This window comes from Oncorhynchus gorbuscha, linkage group LG21 (genome assembly GCF_021184085.1).
Source record: "Oncorhynchus gorbuscha isolate QuinsamMale2020 ecotype Even-year linkage group LG21, OgorEven_v1.0, whole genome shotgun sequence".
In the NCBI taxonomy this organism is placed as follows: domain Eukaryota; kingdom Metazoa; phylum Chordata; class Actinopteri; order Salmoniformes; family Salmonidae; genus Oncorhynchus; species Oncorhynchus gorbuscha.
The window spans coordinates 35,197,577-35,218,776 of NC_060193.1; the positions used below are offsets into that span (position 1 = coordinate 35,197,577).

General features: G+C 40.4%; 1 protein-coding gene across 7 annotated transcripts in view; it reads right to left on the reverse strand.

Annotated features, from left to right (window-relative positions):
* The window catches only part of LOC124007953 (collagen alpha-1(XXV) chain), a 343,793-nt gene extending 323,757 nt beyond the window's left edge, over positions 1-20,036 (reverse strand). For all 7 annotated transcript variants that reach the window (XM_046318858.1, XM_046318860.1, XM_046318859.1 and 4 more), the window contains exons 1-2: positions 19,432-20,036; positions 19,169-19,244 (exon numbers count right to left, since the gene is read on the reverse strand). In XM_046318858.1, coding sequence (XP_046174814.1) covers positions 19,169-19,244; positions 19,432-19,683 — 328 coding nt within the window. In that variant the 5' untranslated portion in view covers positions 19,684-20,036. The remainder of the gene's footprint in view (positions 1-19,168; positions 19,245-19,431) is intronic.
* Positions 20,037-21,200: the final 1,164 nt, after the last annotated feature.

Genomic DNA, 21,200 nt, shown 5'->3' on the forward strand with positions numbered 1-21,200 from the left:
TGCTTAACGACTATGCTAAACTTGCCACAGCTTTGAAATTAGAATTCAGTGGTTCTGCGACTCAAAAACACGATAACACTGTCAAACAGGCTCGGAATGAACACCCATAAGCTTCTTATCATAGGCTTCGTTCAGCTTACTTTGGCCTACTCACTGAAACAGGAATGGAAGAGCTGTTACCGTTCAAACAAATGTTTCTGTCAAACATGTATCCCACCTTCATTACCTACTTGGGCCCTACAGCCCACGTTGGCTTGCAAGCAAAGGCTTGCAGTACCAGTCAAAAGCGTACAGAGCATAGAGGCCCATTATCAGCAACCATCTCTCCTGTGTTCCAATGGCACGTTGTGTTAGCTAATCCAACTTTATAATTTTAAAAGGCTAATTGATCATTAGAAAACCCTTTTGCGATTATGTTAGCGCAGCTGGAAACTTTTGTTCTGATTAAAAAAGCAATAAAACTGGGCTGGTGCTGGTTTGGTTACATGTGGTCTGCTGTTGTGAGGCTGGTTGGACGTACTGCCAAATTCTCTAAAACAACGTTGGAGGTGGCTTATGGTGGAGAAATTAACATTACATTCTCTAGCAACACCTCTGCTGGATGTTCCCGCAGACAGCATGCCAATTGCATGCACCCTCAAAATTTGAGACATCTGTGGCATTGTGTTGTGTGAGAAAACTGCACATTTTAGAGTGGCCTTTTATTATCCTGTTTAATCAGCTTCTTCATATGCCACACCTGTCAGGTGGTTGGATTATCTTGGTAAAGGAGTAATGTTCACTAATAGGGATGTAAACATATTTGTGCTTATGGAAAATTTGGGGGAACTTTTATTTCAGCTTATGAAAAATGGGACCTTGCATTTCATATTTTTGTTCAGTACATTTATTCAACTGCGTGACAAAGACACTATCCATTTTATATTGTAAATGCAGTCATACTTGACCTGCACATTCATAATTTATTCTATTGTGTAAATATCAGTTGTATTACTATGCATACAAATTTATTCTTCTTACTTGTTATTTTTGATTGACTTTTGATTATTATTGATATTTGTAGTACATTTGAGGGAGCTTGCAAGTAAGCATTTCGCTGCACCATTGTGCCTGCTGTAAACTGTGTCCGTGATGAAGAAAAGTTTGATTTGAAGTGTGTTTCACTAATAAAATACATTTATTTTCATTCAAATTAAAGAGGAGCTGAACGGAAGAAATCCTGATATGGTTAAAAATAGTCAAACATTAATTTATTGAAGGAATCAAGGATATTACTGTTTTCACAGGGTTGGGTTTAGATTTAAATCCTGCCCACATACCTTTAACACGGGACCGCTGCCTGGCAGCACCTAAATTATCAGAGCACACCAGCAAGCGTTCCAATCGTAGCAGCAGAATGAACCTACAGCGCATCCATTTCTTTACAGAGAGCAAAACTACCCAACTGATTCATTAGCATACACCGCATCAGGTCTTGTTTGTTTGAAATGAGACAATGAACGAGACATAAGCTACAATACATTGTCGCCAATATTATGTTGAAAGAACGAGACTTATTCTTTATAAACAGCTTGTTTTTTTGAGTGGAGAGGATCAAACAACAATAACTACCAGGTTACGATATAGTGAATCTCGTTTTTCTTAATGAGGAGAAAAACACAGGCGGAATCAGTGAATTCAGCCCACTTTTTAAAAAATATTGAAGACTTTGTTGCTGCTTGCAGCTATATCAGGTTTTGTTAGATTCTCCTTGCATGGAGCCACTATCTCATGCCCAAATTGTAAAAAAGTTATACAAATGAGCATACAAGTAGAGCACCCAAGGAGAAATTACTGGGCCAAACCCTGAACTGAATGGCCCATAGGTGGTCAAAATTGAGATTTTCAGAGAAAACACTATTTATTTGAATGAAAACCCACTGCTATTGGAATTTGTAACACGGTTTCATTTAGTTACATCTATGGTTTATGTGATCTAACTGTTAAATGTAATGTTTAATCAAAACTGGGCAAAAACTGGTTGAATCAACGTTGTTTCCACATAATTTCAAACCAAAAAATTCAATCGAATCAATGTGGAAAACTGATTGGATTTGTAAAAAGTTATCAACGTAAGGAAATGTTGTCTTTTTTTCACCCAACTTTTAACCTAAATCTAATTACAGGGTGACGTTTTCTGGTTGATGTCACATTGGATTCACATTAGCTGACAACTCAAACAAATGTAAATCCAAACTTACACACAATGTCCGAGGGACATAAAAGCCACTCTATTCGTGGAATAAGCCGATATTATGGTGTGCCTCAGTGGCTAAGGGTCAAATTATTTTAGGTAGAACAGCCCAAATGAACCAGGTCAATTGTAATGGTTAGAAAATGTTATTCTACACCTGTGCAATCAATTGAAATTCGTGAAATGAAAATCTCTGCTCTGAAGGGAAATTTCACTGGATGACGCTTTATCTTGAGAGTAAATGCAGTCAATCGGTACTATATATGTAGACTCAAAGAGCGAACACACATGCTAAATATATGTAATTGGGATTAGTAAACCCAGGGTAGAGCATGGAGGACACGCTTCCATGGGAAAAAAAGTAGATACTGCAATTTCAGCTCTTTGGCCTGGTACTTTAAAAAAAATATTTGTAGAATATTCTCAACGATGCAGATAGAAAATTCCAGATAGAATAGATGCAACTCTCCATTATCTGGAATACAATAATGCCAGGTCTATACCTAATAATCCTATCTGCAATAGTGTGAATGTTCCTCCCAACTGAAAAAGCACTTGCTCCCCGACCTTCCGCTATACCCTTAGATACAACAGGACAAATTTAATGACGTGCTGACCTCAGCCCCCCTTTAACCATGTGACATTTGATGAAATGCGATTGGCTGTAATTTATACCATGCGAGTAGCATGCCCATTACATAAAAAATGAGTCTTCCCTAAAAGGGTAAGTGCACTTACAGCATGTTGTCTGGGGTGGGCACAGCTGTCCTCGCCTTGTTGGCCACCAACCACATTTCCACTCTGCTATCTGAAGAACTCAATAACACAATTCCAAACGTCAACCTCAATTTTTTATTTAGTTGTGTTTTAGTACATGGGAGAGTCTTACAGGTGCCTTACCTACTTTTGAAGACCTGGCCAAACCTTTCTCACATTGAATTATAAGCCCTATTCCCTCTGTAATCTCAAACCCTTGAAGAGTCCTTTTTCTTACTATACCTTCAGGCATTAAGACTAGTTTTCAATTAAATGTAAAGGGCTGGACTATCGAGACAAATTATTTCAAAAGTCCTTGCATTTTGCAGATACGTTGCCAGAGGCTATTTGAGATGCAAAACAGAGGGGTTCGGAAGATCCGGTGACAGACATGGCTGAGCTCCTCTCAGCCCTACTGGTTTTGACTTTGAGCCAGTTGTCATGTACTTTGGGGAGAGCCAAGGGAGTAACAGGTGCATGGCCATTTTGAACAGCGCATGGCTTATCATGCCAGCTTATCATGCCAGAAGCAAGCACCCTGCTTAACGTGAAGGTACATTAGATGGTATGTGGACACCTGCTCGTTGAACATCTTATTCCAAAATCGTGGACATTAATATGGAGTTGATCCCCCCTTTGCTGCTGGGAAGGCTTTGTACCATATGTTGGAACATTGCTGCAGGGACTGTCTTCCATTCAGCCACAAGAGCATTAAGTGAGGTCGGGCACTGACTTTGGGCGATTAGGTCTGGCTAGCAGTCGGCGTTCCAATTCATCCCAAAGGTGTACGGTGGGGTTGAGGTGCAGGCCAGTCAAGTTCTACCCCCACCAATCTCGACAACCCGTTTCTGTATGGACCTTGCTTTGTGCACGGGGGTATTGTAAAACTGAAACAAGAAAGGGCATTCCCCAAACTGTTGCCACAAAGTTGGAAGTCCAGAATGTCATTGTATGCTGTAGCGTTAAAATGTCCCTTTACTGGAACTTAGGGGCCTAGCACGAACCAAGACAAACAGCCCCAGACCATTATTCTTCCTCCACCAAACATTACAGTTGGCACACATTCGGTCAGGTAGCATTCTTCTGGCATCCGCCAAACCAAGATTTGTCCGTCGGACTGCCAGATGGTGAAGCGTGATTCATCACTCCAGAGAACGTGTTTCCACTGCTCCACTGAGTCCAATGGCGGCAAGCTTTACACCACTCCAGCTTGGCATTGCGCATGGTGCTCCGCCATGGAAACCCATTTCACGAAGCTCCCAATGAAAAGTAGTTTGGAACTCGGTAGTTAGTGTTGCAGCCGAGGACAGAACATTTTTACATTCTTCAGCACTCGGCGATCCAGCTCTTTGAGCTTGTGTGGCCTATCCCTTCGCGGCTGAGCCATTGTTGCTCCTAGACGTTTCCACTTCACAATAACAGCACTTACGGTTGACTGGGGCAGCTCTAGCAGGACAGAAATTTGACAAACTGACTTGTTGGAAAGGTGGCATCCTATGATGGTGCCATGTTGAAAGTCACTGAGCTCTTCAGTATGGGCCATTCCACTGCCAATGTTTGTCTTTGTAGATTGTATGTTTGTGTGCTCGATTTTATACACCTGCCAGCAAAGGGTGTGGCTGAAATAGCCAAATTCACTCATTTGAAGGGGTCTCCACATACTTTTGGCCATGTAGGGTATACCATTGACCTCTGGAAGATGAAGTAATGATGAGTGGAGCAAGAGATGGCCAGTTGATGTACATCTGTTCAGAGGTAAAGCAGAATGAGTACATCAGGGATTTAAAGATGAGTGACTACGTGAGGGAGAATGGGGCATGATCTGGTATGTTAGGATTGTGTCTGGCTGACCCAGTTCCTTGTGTAGTTCAGGGTTGGGGGTCCTCATTACTTGACTAATGGCCCACATGCCCTACACAGAAATGAGTGTGTAGCATATTGTTACAGCTGTTATGAATAGGGATGATGATGATTGCTAACGTAATACTAACACGCTATTTACTATGTCAATAATGAAAGGATTTTTTGTGTATTGTATACAAATACCAATGCAGCAGCTACTCTTCCTGGGGTCCGGCAAAATTAAGGCAGTTATACAATTAAAAAAAAAATCATAACAGAGTTCACAACACACTAAATGTTTGCCCTCAGGCCCATACTCCACTACCACATATCTACAATGCAAAATCCATGTGTACGTGTGTGTATAGTGCGTATGTTATCATGCGTTTGTATACATGTGTCTGTGCCTATGTTTGTGTTACTTCACAGTCCCCTCTGTTCCATAAGGTGTATTTTTACGTGCTTTTTAAATCTGATTCTACTGCTTGCATCAGCACCCTGATGTGGAATCGGGTTCATGTAGTTATGGCTCTATGTAGTACTGTGCGCCTCCCATAGACTGTTCTGGAATGCTTGGGTGTCAGAGCTGTGTGCTAGTATTTTAAACAGACAGCTCGGTACCTTCAGCTTGTCAACACCTCTTACAAAAACAAGTAATGAGGAAGTCAATCTCTCTTCCACTTTGAGTCATGAGAGATTGACATGCATGTCATTAATGTTAGCTCTCTGTGTACTTTTATCGGCCAGCCGTGCTGCCCTGTTCTGAGCCAAATGTAATTTTCCCAAGTTCCTCTTTGTGGCACCTGACCACACGACTGAACAGTAGGCCAGGTGCGATAAAACCAGGGCCTGTAGGACCTGCCTTGTTGATCATGTTGTTAAGAATGCAGAGTAGCGCTTTATTATGGACTTCTCCCCATTTTAGCTACTGTTGTATCAATATGTTTTGACCTTGACAGTTTACAATCCAGGGTTACTCCAAGCAGTTAGGTCACCTCAACTTGCTCAATTTTCACATTATTCATTATGAGATGTAGTTGAGGATTAGGCTTTAGTTGAATGATTTATCCAAAATACAATGCTTTTAGTTTGGGAAATATTTAGGACTAACTTATTCCTTACTACCCATTCCCGAAACTAACTGCAGCTCTTTGTTAAGTGTTTCAGTCATTTCAGTTGCTGTAGTAGCTGACATGTATAGCGTTGAGTATTCCGCATACATATGGACACACTGGCTTTACTCAAAGCGTGTCTTTAGTAAAGATTGAAAAAAGCAAGACGCCTAGACAGGTACCTTGGGGAATTCCTGCTTCTACCTGGATTATGTTTAAGAGGCTTCCATTAAAGAACACCCTGTGTTCTGTTAGACAATTAACTCTTTATCCACATTATAGCAGGGGGTGTAAAGCCATAACACATGTTTTTCCAGCAGCAGACTATGATTGATTATGTCAAAAGCAGCATTGAAGTGCTATCACCACATACATTCCATAATGGCATCTATGACCAGAGGATTGTTTGGTGAGAGTCAGCAGCAATGGTCATGAGACAACTTCTCTGGAAATTAGATTACTACCAATATGAGCTCATATAGTCTATCAACTGGGAAATTATGGATTTTGACAGAGTGATAAGCACTATCTTTCCGGCTATCCAAGTGTGAGTCCCACTGTGATATTAATGTGAAACTGGGCAGGGCTTATCAGTGCTGAGGTTCTATATTTGTGCTAAGCCAGTCGCCATCACTAAGGACCATTTAGATGTCCATATGACTCTGGCATCACCCTTAATCAAACCAGATCCTCTAGGCAGCTGCTTGACTGCAGATCCTAACATGGACCATATAACGGGAAGTTATGGAGTCAGAGGCTATGTGTTCGGCAAACAAAGGACATGTTGAATAAAACATGCTGGTTGGTTTCTACCCGAAGATTGCCTATAGTTTTATATACTTTTCACCACAGTCTCTCATTCAGAGGGGCATTTCCCAGAACAATGGCCGTCCATGCACTCTTTGAAATAAGTGTACAGTTAGACTACAGTATCGTTCCCTGGGGTAAAACAATATCAAAATATACATTCAGAGGTAAACATACAGTTGAAGTTGGAAGATTACATACACGTAGGTTGGAGTCATTAAAACTAATTTTTAAGCCATAATGACCATCGTTATGTTTGGAGGAGAAAGGGGGAGGCTTGCAAGCCGAAGAACACCATCCCAACCTTGAAGCACGGGGGTGGCAGAATCATGTTGTGGGGGTGCTTTGCTGCAGGAGGGACTGGTGCACTTCCCAAAATAAATGGCATCATGAGGAAGGAAAATGATGTGGATATATTGAAGAAACATCTCAACACATCAGTCAGGAAGTTAAAGCTTGGTCGCAAATGGTCTTCCAAGTGGACAATGGGTTAACTGCAAGCATACTTTTTGGGCAGCAGGGTAGCCTAGTGGTTAGGATGTTGGACTAGTAACCGGAAGGTTGCAAGGTCACACCCCCGAGCTGACATGGTACAATTCTGTCGTTCTGCCCCTGAACAGGCAGTTAACCCACTGTTCATAGGCCGTCATTGAAAATAAGAATTTGTTCTTAACTGACTTGCCTAGTTAAATAAAGGTAAAATAAAACTTCCAAAGTTGTGGCAAAATGACTTAAGGACAACAAAGTCAAGGTATTGGAGTGGCCATAACAAGGCTCTGACCTCAATCATGTAGAAAATGTGTGGGCAGAACTGAAAAGGCGTGTGTGAGCAAGGTCTATAAACCTGACTCAGTTACACCAGCTCTGTCAGGAGGAATGGGCCAAAATTCACGCAACTTCTTGTGGGAAGCTTGTGGAAAGCTACCCAAAACACACAATTTAAAGGCAATGCTATCAAATACTAATTGAGTCTATGTAAACTTCTGACCCACTGGGAATGTGATGAAAGAAATAAAAGCTGAAATAAATCCATCTCTCTACTATTATTCTGGCATTTCACATTCTTAAAATAAAGTGGTGATCCTAACTGACCAAAGACAGGGATTTTTTACGGATCAAATGTCAGGAATTGTGAAAAACTGAGTTTAAATGTATTTGGCTAAGGTGTATGTAAACTTCCGACTTCCGACTTTATATAGAATGTTGTGTGCCTTTCCAAATCACGTCCAATCAATTGAATTTACCACAGGTAGACTCCAATCAAATTGTAGAAACATCAAGGATGATCAATTGAAACAGGATGCACATGAACAGCAAAGGGTCTGAATACTTATGTAAATAAGGTATGTTTTTTATTTTTAATCCATTTGCAAATGTTTCTAACCAATTCCAAACCTGTTTTCACTTTGTCATTATGTGGTATTGCATGTAGATTGATGAGGAAAAAAACATTTCATACATTTTTAGAATAAGGCTATAATGAAACAAAATGTGGAAAAAGGGAATGCATACTTTCCGAATGCACTCTGTCATACCTTTTTCGTTGAATACCACTCCTGAAATTCACTTTGCAAAAATGACGTACTCGATTCTAAAAGTATATTTTCTCTCTGGTGTTTAAATGTGCTTTTGAAGTGACCTGGTATGGTGAGATTTCCAGCGTCCGTGCAAAGTACTTCAAGTAATCTGAAGCGTAATCTCTCCACACACGCTGTCACCTCGCCAACACCTCCAGGGATCTGAGGACTGCACCATGGGGCATGCATTTCATTCCCCAAACTTGTTTTTGACCCTGGCATCTGGGCTTTACTTACTATAACGACTTTTAGGTGTCTTTCACTGCATAATGAGTAGGCGTATAATGTAGTTTACTTTGATTCAGTTTCCAAACTGTCTATACACATTCATTCTGCACAACATACTGTACATGAGCATGTTTAATTCTGTGGTATAAAAAGGATCAGAGATGTAAAACAGTTATGATTGATACATCTACATTGCTGTATTTCACAAGTGATGTATGAACATGATATTCCAAATATGTATTGCTGAAATGTACTTCTTTCTTATAAAAATGGTTTTGATTTAAAATATCTAGAGCATATGTATCTCCTGTCTCAATGTTAGGATATAATGTTAGGATATAATTTTTAATATGAGCTCATAGGGACTCATTTCAACAGATGGCCAGAAAACCTCATGATGTCCCATTTTCTACTTCTGACTAAATGTTGAAATGTTGTTCAGCTGCCTGGTTTGCTATTATAAAAGGCCTTGTCCACTCTGAGTGCACTCAACCATTAAGAGTAGCCTCCATATCCCAGCTCCCCTCTTGTTGTCATTATTGACTTTTGGGTGGTATCTGTGGCATCTCCCAGCAGCCTCCCTGGCTCAGAAAGGTGACGATTGATGGATGGGCTCAGGGAGACCTCTTCAAAGATGGCCGTCCATCTGTCTCCTGTCCCTGTACCAGACGGCTGGGGGCGATTCTGCCTGTCTGCCTGCCGGCTTGTCAACATGAGCGACTAGCCTGGTGGCATAGTGCCACTTATAACCATATGCAGTGATCTCGGCTCAGTTGAATCTGGAGCCGACACAGTGCCTTCTAACCCTCACTCTCAAACCACAAAACTATGACACTGACCAAAGACTCGCAGAGGCTGTTGTTTTAGCATTTAGGCATTAAATGCATCAGCTTTTCGTTTATCAAGAGCTGGCAACAAGTGCTGGTGAGTAACATGATCATAATTTATCATTAAATAATTTTATATTTATCTATTATTAAAGAATGATACTCTCGTATTCAGTACACACTAGGGGCCAGGGCATTCTCCATATGAAGCCTTCCTTTGTGTGATGGTAAACATTTGATTTATTAGGCACAGTCACTCTCTGGCCTCATTTTGACTTGATGCATTTGACCTCATGATGGTCAGCACTGGTTTAACAAACCTGCCATCCAAGAAAAGCTTCCTGTGCACATCAAAGAATATCATATCACTACAGAAGTATTGAGATGCCTTTTGTTCTCTAAAGGAACCTCCACTAGCTGCAATTACTCACAAGCTGCCTAAAAGAGCCTGGATTTATGGCACCACCACATTAACTATGAAAATACGATATCTTGGGGACAACTAATCAGATTTCTGTGGCTATATAGCCAAAGCAGTGGGCTCCATTCAATCTAGAAAAAGGCAACTGCCTTTAATCAATAAAAAAAGGAAATTATGACAAAATTATGATTATTATTAATATTCAAATGTGCTCAAGAGTGGAATATAATAGTCTAACAAAAATATGCTCCTTTCCATATCAGACAGGATAGTAGATACCAGTTTAGGCTACAGCCAGCTGAAACACACTTCCATTCAACTAGACTTCCTTCAAGCCTTGAGCCACCTCGACATGTGGCCTTATGCTGGATATCAATCTCCTATTCACCCCATCTCAAGGCATGGGTGTTAATCCACTATCTTGGCTGAGGCCCAGATGCATCAGACAAGTGCCATGTTAATCCTTCATTAAATTATTGCTAAATGTTGTTAAATCCTTCAGATTGTCTAGCATATCAGCTCAAGTATACCAGGAGATACTTGATACTTGGTAGAGATATGTGGTCAATAGCTGGTACATTATTTTTGAAGCTGAGGTGGCATATGAAATTAACTGGGCCTTTACCTCAGCAGATCTAGCAGCAGAAGTCCTTAGCCATAAAAAAAACTGTGAACCACAGCTGGAGGCCTTGTTACCACTGTTCGTTCCAGACAGTCGCTGGCTTGGTATTATTTTTAAGAGTCAATTTTTCAAACAGACTCTCTGTTGTGCTCAATGACATGGGTGGTGTGCCACATTCACTTACTAAACCATGCTGACTTCCTCACTCCCCAGTGTGCCTGGGCACTCAGAATAATGTGGAGTGTAAGGAGGAAGGAAGGAGGTTATAAAAAGATACTAAAACAGTGCGACACAGGAAAGACAGGCACTAGCCCCCCACTGGGATTATTTACCACTAGGTCCTGAGCTCTGCTGCAATAGTGTTGGGCCCATAAGATCCTTTTTGCTTGGTCTTTGTTTTGCTTACTCTTATACACCTTTGTGCATCTTCCTCATCTTTCATTAGGTTCTTTATGTTGGGAATTAGTTCCTAGCAATATTTATCATATCCCTTTATCCCTTATGTACTTTTCTTACTTTTCAATCTGCCCTCCTCTTTGCCCTCTGAAGAGAGGTTGAGTCTGTCCATTCTTTACTATCCACAGAAAATTTACCCCAAAAAATCCTGTTTAGACTCCGGTTGTTTGGACTTAACATTCACTATGACTAAGTCCAGACGTTTTCATGTTTTGGAGGCCCATTCTGAGGATGGCTTTGGGGATAGACGAGAGCAGGGCTGGAGAACCCCATGCGAGACGATGTTGATGGAAATCTTGGACCATCCGCGCACAACTCTAATCAAAACCAAGTGTTTTTCCACACATTCTTGAAAGACAGGGAGACATGCCAAATGTCAATGCCACCATGCGTCCTTGACATCTAAGACGTTGCAGGTGGACAACCCCCCCTCCACTCGATGCAGTGAGTGACACAAAACATGGGCGGCTTTGAAATGGTGTGCAAATATTGACATTCTCTACAGTGTGGCTCTTGTGGTAGGCAGCCTTGTTTACGTGCCGCCGTTTGAAAATGTCAAGAAGGGTTACCCAGACATGCCCGGATTTCACACACTCTTTTCTGTTTTATCTCTGTCCCAGGAGCCTCAGTGGGGTCTTGAGCTGTGCCAATCATCTGTCTGGCATGAGTTTGAGCTGCAACACCCCTAACCAGCTACCATATTCATATTTTTTATATTCCAGTACGTCAATATCGGATGTTACTTGACCAACCTCTTCGCAAAGACAAGTTTTGTGTTTCAACAACTTTCTCTGTACATGGCAAACAGACTGGATTAGAGGTGTCCATGAGGGTTGCATACTCCCTGTATGTGAACCAGCCTTGCCTATCTATAAGATACATCTCCTGTGATTGATACTGAGAATTACAGTTGCATTAGGAAAGTATTCAGACCCCTCGACTTCTTCCACATTTTGTTACATTACAGCCTTATTCTAAAATTGATTAAATCGTTGTTTTCCCTCATCAAATCTATACACAATATCCCATAATGACAAAGCAAAAATGTATTCAGACCTTTCACTCACCATTTGTATAGGGGAAAGGGGTACAACTGAATGCCTTCAACTGAAATGTGTCTTCCACATTTAACCCAAACCCTCTGAATCAGAGGGGTGCGGAGGGCTTTAATCAACATCCACAGCACCCGAGGAACAGTGGGTTAACTGCCTTGCTCAGGGGGAAGAATGACAGATTTATACCTTGTCAGCTCAGGGATTCGATCCAGCAAACTTTAGGTTACTGGCCCAAGGCTCTAACCACTAGGCCGGTTGGGTTGGATGGTAAGCGTCACTGCAATAAGGTCAACATTTTTAGCCTAAAATAGTACCATTTTTAAAAGTTCCAGTCAGAAATCAGAGGTTTGAACCCTAACAACATCTTTGTCTAAACCAATTCAAGTAAATTGTCTGCCTACTTTAGTTAAGCTTCAACTGTCTCTAATTCAGTTGAAGAAAAATATATAATGTCCGTTCAATACCGATCTTGTTATCAAAATAGGTCCTGATTATGAGGTGTAGCTTCAGTGTCTGTAAACAGCTACATTTGAAGTCGGAAGTTTACATACATTTAAGTTGGAGTCATTAAAACTTGTTTTTCAACCACTCCACAAATTTCTCGTTCACAAATTATAGTTTTGGCAAGTCAGTTAGGACATCAGTTAGGACACAAGTCATTTTTCCAACAATTGTTTACAGACAGATTATTTCACTTAGAATTCACTGTATCACAATGCCAGTGGGTCAGAAGTTTACATACACTAAATTGACTGTGTTTTTAAACAGCTTGGAAAATTCCAGAAAATTATGTTATGGCTTTACAAGTTTCTGATAGGCTAACTGACATCATTTGAATCAATTTGAGGTGTACCTGTAGATGTATTTCAAGGCATAACTTCAAACTCAGTGCCTCTTTGCTTGACATCATAGGAAAATCAAAAGAAATCAGCCAAATCAGACCTCAGAAAAGAAATTGTAGACCTCCATATGTCTGGTTCATCCTTGGGAGCTATTTCCAAACACCTGAAGGTACTGTCTCCTAGAGATGGACGTACTTTGGTACGAAAAGTGCAAATCAATCCCAGAACAACATCAAAGGACCTTTTGAAGATGCTGGAGGAAACAGGTACAAAAGTATCTATATCCACAGTAAAATGAGTCCTATATCGACATAACCTGAAAGGTCACTCAGCCAGGAAGAAGCCACTGCTCCAAAACCGCCATAAAAAAAGACAGACTATGGTTTGCTTGGTTGCAAATGGGTCTTCCAAGTGGACAATGACCCCAAGCATACTTTCAAAGTTGTGGCAAAATAGCTTAAGGACAACCAAGTCAAGGTATTGGTGTGGCCATCACAAAAGCCCTGACCTCAATCCCATAGTAAATTTGTGGGCAGAACTGAAAAAGTGTGTGCAAGCAAAGAGTCCTTACAAACCTGACTCGGTTACATCAGCTCTGTCAGGAGGAATGGGCTTATTGTGGGAAGCTTGTGGAAGGCTTTCCAAAACTTTTGACCCATGTTAAACCATTTAAAGGCAATGCTACCAAATACTAATTGAGTGTATGTAAAGTTCTGACCCACTGGGAACATGATGAAAGAAATCAAATAAAAAATAAAATAAATCATTCTCTACTATTATTCTGACATATCACATTCTTAAAATAAAGTGACATAAGACAGGGAATTTTTACTCTGATTAAATGTCAGGAATTGTGAAAAACTGAGTTTAAATGTATTTGGCTAATGTGTATGTAAACTTCCGAGTTCAATTGTATCTAATCAAGACATGTTAGTGTTTTATTTATTTTTTACATGACAGAGCATTTTGTCTAGATCGTTGACAAAAAAATTACAATTAAATCAATTGTAATCCCACTTTGTAACACAAAATGTGGAAAAGGTTAAGGGGTGTGAAATACTTTCTGAAAGCACTGTATGTGTTAACTGTTGTTACTTCTATTGTCAATGCTGTGGTTAATTTGGTTACTAATTTGTGATTAATGCTGTGGTTGCTTTAAATGTGTTTTATGTACAAATGTATTGTTTTAATTTCAGGGAGAACTTCACTGTAAAACATACAGTTTACAGTATAATCCTGTACATTTACAGGGAACAGTTGTACAGTGCACAGTGCTTACATTTTCAGTGTAGCCTGGCATTGTGACATTGCTCATAAGTCATGCTATCAGTATTTTCTTCCTCTCTAACCTGAGGGAATGCTCTTAATGTTTATTTTATCTCTCATTGTGTCTGTCCCTCCATTTCGCAATTGCGCATGCAGATCCACACACACACAGACACACCACAGTACAAAAAGAGGGCACCACTATAGACTGCAGTCCAGGATGGCTCACATGTCTCCAGGCCCTACTGCTAATGAGAAGCAGCTGTCTCTGTGGCTAGCTGGGAGTCTGCTTAGCTTTACCTTGCACTCAGTAATTACTCAGCCAATGCATGCATGCATGCATGCATGCACCTCCCAGTGCCAAACCACACAGATGGCTCAATCTGACCTGCCACTTATTAATGACCTGTTTTAGTAGTTGCTGCTGATGTCTAAGAAGATTGGTAAAACGCAAACGATCAGGCCATCTGGTTGTGAGAGTCTGGAAGGAAAAGCACTAGCTTGTAACCCAATCCCATCACAGAGAGTTGAGAGAGAGCAATTCCTCTGGCTGTTTAACATGTTGGGCATGTGTCTGTGTAGCCTTGTGTGTTGCTACTGCCACTGCAAAATACACCAGGCTTTACTGTGCGATAACAGATGAGTGAAACACTCAGAGTGATAACACATTTCTGTAATGATCAATTTCAGAGTTGCGCTGAAGCAGCATTATGCCCTTTCGTTGACCCCTTTCATTGACAAGCAAGACAGTCATACACCACACATTCATATTATATGCTGTTGTTCTTTTCCCTAAGGCCTTTGGCATGCGTTTGGCTGCCAAGGTTTCTGAAGCGTAACTTAAAGGGGGTGTCGAGGGGGATTGAGAGAGGTGGGGTGTGAATATACAATGCAAGACCGAAGCAAATCGAGACCGAATCAAGATCAAAACCAGGAAAATGCGAGTCCAAGACCATGATTGTAGTCATTTTGCCAAATCACCAAAATGTCCAATATGTCCAGAGTTCAAAATGTCCAGTATTTCTGTGTTCATAATTCAGAACAACACATGGATTCTTTAGACATTCAAAATAGTGTGCTGAGGGAAAATATGGCAACACTACAAATTATTTGTAACCCAAACACAGTGGGGAAAAATGGGCCTTCTATGAAGGGCTAAGGGGCCTTCAGAGAAGGGCTAAGGATTTATGAAATAATGATGATAATGATATTATTTTCAATGATGTTCTGATTTAATTTCTTCCGATTTTGTTGTAAAAAAAGGGTTAACACTGAAGAAAAAAAACATTTATTTGCTGGTCTCTGGGGAGGTAAATCTAGCTAGCTAAGTCAGCCATTGGCTAGGCCATCCGAAGCTAGATAAATGCATCTGCCATTCAACGGTATTAGGGCAAAATTTTGGAGTGACAGTGGAATTAACCATTCACAATTTGATTTAATGGGTGGGAACGTTTTTTTACAAAAACGTATGTAAACTTTTGCCTTCTTGAATAGCAAGTAGAAGTTTTCTCATGGTCTAGCGAGCTAGCTTTTGTTGACGGCTAGTTTGCAGTGGCTGCAGCAGGTGTTATCAAAGACGATGTTGTTGCTCATTTGTTAGTTTCTCCCCTTTCAAGAATGACTTTCAATAAGAAGTTTCAAATGATCATCATCTGTTGAGTGTAACTGTGTCTTATTGCAGCACACTATTGTTAGCAATCTCTTTGTTGCATTTACAGTGGAACTGACAGCATTTTAGCAACATGAAATCTTATTAAAATCTGTTAATTTTCACTCCCAGGAAGAACAACACTTTTAAAAAATCTGACAAGCGACCACTTAGATATAGTCATTTTCACGTTTTCATAAATTCTTAGTATACGTAATTCCCTAGCATTCTAAGGCATTTGTGAAAATTGTATAGCAATATAGAGTGGGAAAGCGGCCATGTGTTTGGACAATTAGTAGACACTGCAGTAAATAAAACTGAATAAAAACATCTACACAGACCAATTGCTATAGCCAATCAACAGTAGGCATTTATACAAACAAGCCATTTGCCATCAAAATTCCACTGATAAACAATGGGGAATTGCAGCCTCCTCATCCTTCTGCAGCTTGCCAGCCAATGCATATTGGTCTCAACGAAGCACCAAAGCTAACTGGTTAAAGTTGGCTAGCTTGCTAGCTAGCTACTTCCAGACACAAATGAGAGAACACCTCACTCTGATCATTTTACTCGCTGTAGCAGAGCTGGTTAGGCTGTTCAAATGTTATCTAGAGTGTTCTTGACTAATTATTACATTTTTTGTCTAAGTTTACGGACACCAGTCATATTCAGAGGGTGTTGCGCATTCCTAAATTCATCAGTTGTTCTGAATTTTCAAATGCAAAAGATATGCTAACAATTACAATCGTTCAAGTTCTTGCTAGCTAACTAAATGACAGATACATCTCTAGCTGTGTATAGCCACCGAAAAACTATATTAGGGGGAAAAGTCAGTCCCTCACCCACTGCTCCAATGGCATGAAATTACATCCTCCTAGCAGCTAGCTAACTATCTAGCTAATGTTAGGCTATGTGTTTTTAGCTTGCTATATAAATAGATACGCTAGCCTATTAGCCACGTTATGAATGACTTTTGATAATTTCCCTTGCTAGTTTGATTGTATTGACATTCCCAGCCTTCGTCCATTTTTGTCCAGAATATTGAGTCACTGAAACTGAAACAGTGCATCCCGAATGGAAGCAGCAAATGATGTACCAAGCCAGCTGTGATTTACAACCTGATAGCAATACTTTTTTGACTAACCAGAAATGTATTGGTGAATTATATTAATCATGCATTGAACTGCATCCATCTATTCTGCCAACAATGCCTTGGTGTACATCATGGATTCGTTGAGTCAAATATGGAACCTATTTTTAAAACCTCTTATAAAGTTGGTTTTGTAGCATAAACTAGGAATTTCATATTTTTTTACTGAAATTATGATTGCCTATTGTTTCATATCTGGAAAGTTAAAACACTATCAGTTCCACTTTAAACACAGATTACTTTGTGTGCTAAACCTGAAATGTTTTGCAATGGGAAGTGCCAACCAGGAGAATATCCTGAAGCTATGGCTCATCCCTGTGTCTGAGGTTCAGCTCCATCAACTCTGGCAGACTGTGAAAAAGACATTACGGTTCTGTGCCTAAGCCACAGGCTGTGACCACAGCAAGGATTACGTTGAGTGAATCCATTCAGATAGAGGAGGCACTTGGTTTAAAAACGAGGCTTTCCAAGCAAGCATTGGCAATAGTATGGTGAAAGCTGGACTTGCTATAGAATGTACAACACTGCACCATACCATACTCTTACAACCCTTGAAATATTTCCAATGATGTCTTCATATGATAATGACGGTGAAATCCTTGTGTACAAGCTTTTGTTCAAGCCTAGTGTAGCACATGGGGATGTGTCCACTCTTCCCCTGCCAAGTAGCTAGCTTTTCGATTGTGCGACTGGGTAGGGTGGTCACGTGTGTTTGCGTGGCGGAAGTGGAGGAAGTGGTAATCACTAGCCAGCAGTGTGATGTTCTTTACACTAAAATACTTCCAATTCAACTAATCATCGAACTCTTCATTAATTGAATAGGTGTATGAGTACATGGTTGGAACAAAAGCATGTACATCATGTGGGTCTCTAGGAGCAAAGCTCAACAATGAATAGTCAGACTAGCTCATCTAATATATCCTCCTGGTTGAGTTTCTTGATCATGAACATGTGTAAGATATGACTGATGGACAAAAGTGCACTTAATAATAACGTGACCCATGTTGCAGAGCCATCCATCATTCATGTTCCTCATTCACTCTAATGGCACAGCAAACAGCCTAATACGACATTGTTCAATGTCTACTACAACGTTATTAATTTATTGAGCAATATTCAAGGAAAAAATTATTGCATAGACAAATTACTAGTGTGACAAATGCCTGTTTTATACTAGACATGTATGTCATTCAGTGTGCAGTGTGCCTCTTTTGATTCTATAAAAGCAAGAGGACAGTGTAGCAAAAACACCCCAACATAAATCTCCTAAAAAGTACATAACCACATATAATCACTTATTATTGTGATCTTGATCAGTATTCCAAGAATAAGTGTTTCCATCTGCTGTTGAAAACTGGTTATTTCACTGGATTATCAAGGTAATACAGTGTAATAAATACCTTGAAAAAAGGAATCCTTATAACAGACAGTGTGGTATACCAGACAGTAGGGTAGGTTATTTTGAGGAACATGTGGGTTTTTTATTTATTTTACAATTATATGCCTGCCCTTAGACTGTATTGATGTTACACAAAAATCTAAAATCACTTATGAGCTTTTTATGGCTAACTAATAGTTATGGTCTACATTAACACAATTAGTCTACTGTTGTCTGCATCCTTGCTCTGTGTGTGACTAATATCAGCACATGTGCATGACTGTAGGCTATGTAACCTATCAGAGGGTAAAATATGCAAGAGTACTGAGCAGGCTTTGAGACACTGCCCCACTCTTCACACAACTTCTCAGCGCCTCCATGTATAGCTGTTAAACACTGCTCGTTCTGTTTGCTGTAGCAGTGATTCAGCTGTCTGCATCCTTCATACTCCCCTCAACTATCAACACACCAGGAAAGACAAGAATAGTGTCACATCATGCTCTTAAGTGACCAGTCTCTCCTCTGGGAACAATCCCATAATTGAAATGCATAGAAAAAAGCAATTGTAGCATATCATAAAATAACCAATTTGGGAGCTTCATATTAGGCTAACTATATTTTCTGGTATTTGCTCCAGGAATTAAATGGTTTGAAAATAGACTGCTCAGTATTTATACATCATTGCCCCATGCAGGTTAATAAATGTAAAGGCTATGTAAACCACCATGGTTGTCTCATGTCTCCTATGCAATGTGACTGATGTTTTTGATCAATGTAGTTGAAAGCATTCTAGTGCGGACACTGTTCTAAACACAAGGTAGATAGGCCTACAGGATAGCATTCTTACAATAGGATAGCTTCCTTATGATAGGCTACTTTATCACTATTGTTAAACAAACTCAATAACACATTGTGATGGTAAATGTGTATTAATAAACGTGCTCTTACCTGGGGGACAGTTGCAATCAGGAGTATGGCTAACTTGTCGGGCAATCCGTACCTTCGATAAATTTTCATAGGAGCGCTGTAAATAAAATAAAGAAAACATCAGGCTAAATTACATAACCTTGAAGAGCAGAGGGTAGATTAAAGATTAAAACCGATTAGGGAATACACTCATATTGTTATATAAATAATCATAGCATACAAGCGTTCAGTCATTTGCCAACCTGACCATATTGCTAGCAAGTGCACGAGAGATGCTTGCTTACCTGTGACAGGAGCTCATCCACTCTCTCTTGAATCAATGAATTAAACTGATCCACAGAAAAACTGGGGACCCTGTGAAAGATTTGCTCGCCATGTCCAGTTTCCAAATCCAGGACCCTGTCCGCGATCGCTGATGTTTGTACACTTAATAATATGCAAAAGGCAAGGGACGCTACAGAGAATAACGACGAGATAACGTTCATAACAGTTGTGCAGCAATATTGCTGCTTCAAAGATGTCGCTTCTCTCTCCATTTTTTCCCCACGCACTTTGGTCTCTACAACCTTTATAACAATTGCTTGACCATGCTGAACTAAACGCAATCTGCATGTACAGTCGGCCAAGAATGATTTAAATTCAGGCACTCAAGCTCTATTATGTCTAGCCTATGTGTCTGACGACGCAATGTCAACGCACAATGAGGTAAACAAACTGGTCGGACAGCGACAGTGAACCGCTCTCACCAAAGACCCTCGCTCTGAGACGCTGCAAAACAGTGCAACCTGTGACTGGTTTCACGGCTTGAAGCAACTCCTCCAAAGTAATTGCACTGCTGGAGAAAATAATAATCGACACCTTAGGCTACTTGCAGTAAAAGCATGAAAACTAAAACTGGAAAGGTATAGGCTACTACAATGAGAGCAGAAATCGCACTTCACAGTGCACATAACAGAGCATGCTCCCTTTCATTATTACAGTAACAGCCTCCAAATATGTCCTGTGTAATTAACATAATTTATTGACAGGCTCCTCTCATGCTTCTGGATCCACGAAAATTCAATCAAAAAAAATGTATGTGATGACATTGAATCAAAGTGTGGAAAACTAATTGGTTTTGCAAAAAGTCATCAACTTAAAGTCATATGTCTTTTTTCCCAAGTTTTAACCTAAATCCAATGACAGATTTTTTTTAAATGGATTTCATGTTAGTTGACAACTCAACCAAATGTAAATCAATACTAGACATTGAACTGACGTCTGTGACCACTGGCATTGGACTTGTCTCAACGATGTTCCTATCTGCCACGGCGTTGCCAGAAATCTAGGTTGACTCATTTTCCCTGGCTTTGTAAAGACTATAGCCTGACGGGAGCCCATCTTCCTTGTCCAACTGTTTTCCCACCCTCGAAAGGTGGGATTTTCAAATGAGGTGGTACTAGTTTCTACAGGTTCAGGGAGCTACAGTGGGGCAAAAAAGTATTTAGTCAGCCACCAATTGTGCAAGTTCTCCCACTTAAAAAGATAAGAGAGGCCTGTAATTTTCATCATAGGTTCACTTCAACTATGACAGACAAAATTAGAAAAAATAATCCAGAAAATCACATTGTAGGATTTTTTATGAATTTATTTTCAAATTACCTCTCTACTGGCTCCACTGTAGCCCCGACGATGTGGATGGGTGCTTTTCCCTGTTTCTCCTGTAGTCCACGATCAGCTACTTGGTCTTTCTGACATTGAAGGAGAGGTTGTTGTACTGGCACAACACTGCCAAGTCTCTGACCTCCACCCTGTAGGCTGTCTCAACGCGTCTGAGATCATCGTCCATCGTCGTGTCGTCAGAAATCTTGTTGATGGAGATGAAGTCATGAGTGAACACAAGGTATAGGAGGGGACTAAGCACACACCTGTGAGGGGCCCCTGTGTTGAGGGTGGCAGAGGTGTTGTTGCCGACCCTCAACACCTGGGACCAATGTGCCCCCTGACTTTGTACCAGTACCCCCTGTATATTTTTTAATTTTACCTTTATTTAACTAGGCAAGTCCGTTAAGAA